The sequence below is a fragment of the Phyllobates terribilis genome, unplaced genomic scaffold (genome assembly GCF_046119375.1).
Source record: "Phyllobates terribilis strain yellow unplaced genomic scaffold, ASM4611937v1 Scaffold_7__3_contigs__length_470593459, whole genome shotgun sequence".
Lineage (NCBI taxonomy): Eukaryota > Metazoa > Chordata > Amphibia > Anura > Dendrobatidae > Phyllobates > Phyllobates terribilis.
The window spans coordinates 190977296-190983759 of NW_027362767.1; the positions used below are offsets into that span (position 1 = coordinate 190977296).

At 45.0% G+C, this 6464-nt stretch overlaps 1 protein-coding gene across 1 annotated transcript; it reads left to right on the plus strand.

The window, feature by feature from the left end:
- The first annotated feature begins 2591 nt into the window (after window positions 1-2591).
- On the plus strand, window positions 2592-3638 carry LOC141155464 (testis-specific serine/threonine-protein kinase 1-like). The gene has a single exon (XM_073642329.1). It carries the CDS (start codon window positions 2595-2597, stop codon window positions 3636-3638), a length of 1044 nt encoding a protein of 347 aa, XP_073498430.1. The 5' UTR covers window positions 2592-2594.
- The last annotated feature ends 2826 nt before the right edge of the window (window positions 3639-6464 follow it).

The window sequence follows — 6464 nt, forward strand, 5'->3', positions numbered from 1 at the left end:
GTCAAAATAACATTATAGTTCCCCTTTAGAATACAGGTGTACAGAAATGCACTGGTATGTACAGATGTATCAGTACCAGCTGCCTGTAATGTAGGAGAATACACTGCACATTCAAGTGGAGAAAATTCTCCTACATCTATCAGTGCAGGCTGGGGTCATAGCTTTTGCTGCTGCTTCTAATTACGCAGGTTGCAGGTTCAATTCTCGGTGAGCTCAGATCTCAAGAAATGAGAGGGATGGTTTATTTAATTGAATGTAAGTATATAAAGAGGAGAGGTGCCAACACTACCCCACAATGAGGAGCCATGAAGACATTGCACAGGGTGAGCGGAAGTCGAAATACAGCCCTGACGTCCCAGGACATCTCCCCCAAATTGGGACAGGTCGCTGGATGTCGGACGGTTGGGAGCTATACTGTGGATACATTTGCACCTTTATTATGATGGTTACAATCGCCCGCTAGCACCTTTCTCAGTTGGTAGTATTTGTATGATTTACACCTTGCATTGCACTTCATTTATTTCTGCAATAGAACACAGACGCCCATGTTCTTTCTATTCCTTATATAATGATATTAATATAAAAACTTTTTGCACTTTTTACAAATTATTGTTTATGAATTGAGGATCATATGCACTTGTACCTTATTTATATCTAATTTTCTTGTTGGGGTTGCTGCTATGCCTCTGACGCGCCCCCTGGGCCAGTGTTGTTGGGGATACCCGGAGCCGGATCAGATGGGGGTTGTAGTCTCCGAATGGCTGTGACCCGGTCCGTGCCCAGGGTGTCAAGCTCAGTGTGTGGCAGTCCTTACTGATGTTACTAAAGTTCTTTATGTCGACTACGCCACCCGTTGAATTGCGGTCAGTACGGCCGCCGCTGCAGCAGGGTCCGCTGAGGCTGGTGATGTATGTGCAGCTCAGGTAGTATAACCCCCAACGGGAGGGGTATAGCCTCAGGGGGTCAGTTGCAGAGGATGGGGGTTGTGGTGGTGCAGCGGGGATGGAAATGAGACTCAGAGTCGGGCTGTGCAGTTCAGGGTTTGTTTACTTACTGCAGTTGTTCTGGTCACTCCGGCCTTAAGTGACCACCCGAGCCGTGCTGCGTCCACCAGGTCCTGGACTCGGCCAACCCCCAGGTGATTCTGGAGCGTGGTCCTGAGCTCCCTTTCTGTCCTGTCCTCTTCTCTGGCCTTCCCCACCAGGGATCCACCTATGTCCGGCTCCCTCGGGCCTCTTGGTGGTAAACCCTTATCTTTGGGTTCCCTGACCCTATTCGTGGTCTGCCTTCCGGGTGGATTTAGTGGGTGATCGTGGCAGATCAATCCTGCCCACGACCTCCGGTTCCTGGCTAAGGTGTGCTGTAGCCTCTGCCAGCTTGGGATCCGGTACCCTGTTGCCAACTCTTCACCCTCTGGTCTAATTTGGGGTCTTGGAGTTCCTTCTTTCTCCCCCTCTGGGTCTCTCTTTCTCCTCTCTCTCTCTGGGCCTTGGAGCTGCTCTTCTTCTCCGCTCTCTTCCTCTGACTCTGCAAAAGACTGACAGACTGACCAGCCTTCTACAACAGACTCCTCTGCAAAGACCCTGTCCTAAGATGGTGCCCACCTTATATACTCCCTCTATGTGTGAGCTCAGGTGACCAGCACCCAATGAGCTCCTAGCTTTACCCAGGCTGCTCCCCCTATCTGCCCCTACACTACTGGGATGTTCCACCCCCCTCCCACTCCAGCCAGGAACAGACACTGTCGTACCTGCACATTTCTCTAGTGGGAGTACCATCGGTCTGTTCCTCGGAAATGGGATGTGTGTAGTGCATGCAGCCTACTGAGCTCAGTTCCACACTCCATCCTTACCCGGGAGTGGAATATCACACCTCTGGGTTGAGGTGCAATACCCCTGTAGCAGCCGAATCCTCAGGGTGCTACACCTCCTTTTTAGTGATATGTGTTTTTTTTTATTCTTGTCTTGTTAAATTTATGTATTTTATCATTTTATGTATTTTATCATTTTATGTATTTTGTCATTTTTAGTGTCTTCAATAAAAATATGGTGCTGATTCCATTATACACATGTATTTGACTTTAATTAGCTTAAGCAGTTTTTGTTAGGTCCAGCCCACTCTCTTCCCTATTGTGGTTATATTTATACTCTATATAGATAAAAGTACTCCAGCGCTGCAAGGCTAGGGTGCTAACCACTGAGCCACCATGTCACCCAATATGCTTGTGTTACAGTTTACTTTCACCCCAGTGCTGCAAGGCTAGGGTGCTAACCACTGAGCCACCATGTCACCCAATATGCTTGTGTTACAGTTTACTTTCACCCCAGTGCTGCAAGGCTAGGGTGCTAACCACTGAGCCATCATGTCACCCAATATGCTTGTGTTACAGTTTACTTTCACCCCGGTGCTGCAAGGCTAGGGTGCTAACCACTGAGCCATCATGTCACCCAATATGCTTGTGTTACTTTTTGCCAGCATTGTGAAGTCACCCAAGTACAGGGCATTGTGACATCACTATACTGTAGAACACATACAAGCAGTAGGAAAATCAGCAATTACAATGCAGTGTGATAACATCTCAGGCCGCCCTCACCATGGATGACGCTGCTATACTGAAAAAGAAAGGCTACACAGTTGGCATGGGTTTAGGGCGAGGCTCATATGCCAAAGTTATGGCCGCATTCTCCGAGCACATGAAATGCTGTGTTGCGGTGAAGATTATTGATCGTACAAAGGCTCCACAAGATTTTTTGCGGAAGTTCCTTCCTCGTGAAATGGAGATCCTGACCGTCATGAACCATCCTTATATCGTAAAGACATATGAAATCTTTGAGACTTCCACAGGTAAAGTCTACATTGTAATGGAGTTGGGTGCCCAAGGTGATTTGTTGGACTTCATTAAGAACAGAGGAGCATTGCCAGAAGATGTGGCACGCAAACTGTTTCATCAACTTGCCACAGCTGTAAAGTATTGCCATGATTTGGATATTGTCCACAGGGATCTTAAGTGTGAGAATATTCTATTGGATAAAGACTTCAACATTAAAGTTTCAGACTTTGGCTTTGCTAGACGTGTAGAGGAGAAGCATAAGTCGACCCTCAGTCAAACATATTGTGGCTCAGCAGCTTATGCTGCTCCGGAGATCTTACAAGGAATACCATATGAGCCCAAGGTGTGCGATATCTGGAGCCTTGGGGTGATACTGTTTATCATGGTCTCGGGTTCAATGCCTTATGATGACTCCAACATAAAGAAGATGTTACGTGTACAGAAGGAACGGCACATCGATTTCCCAAGCTCTAGACGCTTTTCAAGTGAATGTCAAGACATCATTTACCGAATGCTTCAGCCAAATGTAAGGCTACGTCTTACCATCGATGAAATACTGAAGCATAAATGGCTCCAACCCATCTCAAAAGCTAAAGCATCAGGCAGTACCCCAGGATGTAAAAAGGACGTGAAGCCTGCGGACCCCACTGCTGTTTCCAAGCAAGAGTCCAAAAAGCCAGATAACGCTTCTGAGGACTCTGTAACAATGCCGAACTTATCTGTGCCGGCAAACGCCCAAGAAAGTCTTCTGCAAGAAGATGAAGAGATGACAGCATCAGACACAAGAGCATCCAATGCAGCAATGTAGGAAGATTCAGTGTGAATCCATTAGGTGATCTGCTCAATGCCATGTAGCTTAATAAAAATTCAAGCCAAAATGTGTTTTCCTGATATTTGTTGTCGTTTTCCAAAGGGGAACAAACCAGATAGCAAGATATCACCTGTTCTAAGGATCAGATGAGAAATTGCTGGGACCACCCTCCATCCAGAGATGGACCCTATACTGCGGTCACTCAATTCATTGTCTATGGAACTGTATTTGGCTATCTCCCATAGACAATGAATCCAAAAGGTGGTGCACATCCTCCGCTCCATTTAGGTGGGCACTGCAGAGCTTCCTTTTCTGAATTGATGACGTCCAAGCAGTGGAACAACAGCGATCAGAAGGTCATCACCAATCCGATCTTGATACAAATCCTTTAATGGAAAGTTTAATTTCCCAATACGGCTTCCTAAAGCCATGATATCCATAATACCTGACCCTGCTTAGGAGAATTATATTTTACTATGGGTAAAATGGAAACTGAAAAGAACAAAGGCAAACCCTAAAGTGTAGCGATGTCACAGATCAACCAAACAACGAATCTCCTCATTATTTACCAAAGCAGGACCACCTGGTGTTCACTATCATGGCTTAAAGGGGGATTCATATCTCCAAGATCCTATCCCAATATGTAACAGGTGTAATAATATTAGCAAATACCTCCAATTAGAAATGTAGTATAGTTCATCTGATTAGCTATTTCACTTACCCCATGTGCAGGCCATTGCAGTAGCTTAGGTATCAATGATTCCGACCACTCATATAGTGACAGTTTGCCATTAGCAGTCATAACCATGGATACCTAAGCTACTGCAATGCCCTGCACATGGGGTAAGTGAAATAGCTAATCAGATGAACTATACTACATTTCTAATTGGAGGTATTTCCTAATATTATTATTATTACACCAACTACATATTTGGACCCTTGAGATGGGAATACCCCTTTAAGGGTAAGTCCAACCAAGATGCTGCTACTGGTCTACACAGTATACAATTTACCACCATGAGCACATCGCTCCCTCAGCTATACAGACATGTTAGTGCAGCGTAGTTATACATCATAGGGTGTCCACAACCCAGAATCACCCTACAAGCCTTTTCTGTGAGTTCTGTAAAATCGCAAGGGATTAGGTGAAGTCAATGATCCTATGTGTCAAGCTGGGAGTTTACAGGGGTCCGGTATCCAGATCAGAGAAGGTATCACCTGCGCTCTGAGGGTGGGAAACCCACACGGATTTTACAATGATCAACTTTTCACTGCACAGGAGCAAATGTACTTATTGTGCTCATCTCTATAGCGCTATTCATGTCCACAGCGCTTCTCCCGAGTACTTCGTCCCAGATGAATACAAATTAGTATAAAATCCTATGTAGAGTCTGTAAAATGTCAAGAGTTTGGCTGTTAATCCTTCCCTGTCTATCTTTTATCCGGTGTATAATAGCATTGTCTCTCTGGGCTTGGCCATTTTGGCTAGGAAGCAGCCAGTAGTTTCTCCCTCCTCATAAAACTGACGGCCCCACTATCAGTATTCGGTCAGTATTTGGTCAGTATTTTTTCTCAGCAGTGGGAGAGAAAACCAGGTGAGGAACAATCAGAGAAAAGGTAGAATAGAAACAAGTCACCAATTCTGTATTTATCTCCCACTCGTGGCCGATTACTGACCAAACCCTGATAGTGGGGCCGTGGCCTTAAAAACATCCTTTTGTTGTCAGATTGCTCCAAGTTGTTTTTGTGCCTCTTTACAAACCATTCTATTCTCCAGATTATTATCCTGGGTGAACAATGTTTCGGCTTCTCGGGCCTTACTTTCCAATTCAACACCTCTTTTCTGCAATTATTTTCACCAGTTTACTCTCTCTGATCAGTACCCCCCTTAGAAAGGCCTTCACATCGTCCCAAACCACATTTTTGGAGACCAAACCAGAATTGACATCAAATAATTCCTCAAGTTTCTCCCTTAATAACTACTCACAGCTGTTTGATTAGCGTTTACTGGCTAGTTTACAGGGGGACCCCAGAAAAAAATTGACGTAGGGTCCCCCTATAAAATCTAACCAGCAAAGGCTAACCAGACATCTGTGGGCTGATATTAATAGCCAGAAAGGGACCATGGATACTAGGCCCCTCCAAGGCTAATAACATCACCCCTCAGCTGCCTCAGAAATGGCACATCAATAAGATGCGCCAAATCTTGCGCTTAGCCTTGCTCTTCCCACTTGCCCAGGTGCGGTGGCAAGTGGGGAATAGGGTTGGGGTTCATGTCAGCCTAGTATTGGCAGCTGACATGAAGCCTAGGTTAGTAATGGAGAGATGTCTATAAGATGCCCTCATTACTAACCCCATAGTAAAAGTTTGGAAATAAACACACGACATGTAAAAAATGCTTTATTTAAAATAAAAGTCCACACGGTTTGACTCATTTATTTAATCATAAAAAACACCATTATACTCACATAACGCCTATTCCCTGAAGCCATTGTCCCCTGTAAAAAAATAAATATATAAAAAAGCAAATTTATACTCGCCTAAAACCGAATCCCAGAAGCCATTGTCACCTGTAACAAAAAAACTAAATTAAACAACCATACCCTCACACAGGCAGTGTGTAGTGCTGAGCTGCCGTTAAAGAGTTCACAGGAGTTCATCAATTGATGAACCCCAGTGAACTCACGGCACAGGTGCTGCGTGAAAACTACTCCATCCATCTACACCATCCACTACTCCATCCATTTGCGCCAACCACTACTCCATCCATCTGCGCCATCCAGTACTCCATCCATCTGCACCATCCAGTACTCTATCCATCTG

What these genes read in the sequence shown, in the direction of transcription:
- LOC141155464 (XM_073642329.1), top strand. Translation starts at nt 2,595, where the DNA reads ATGGATGACGCTGCTATACTGAAAAAGAAAGGCTACACAGTTGGCATG.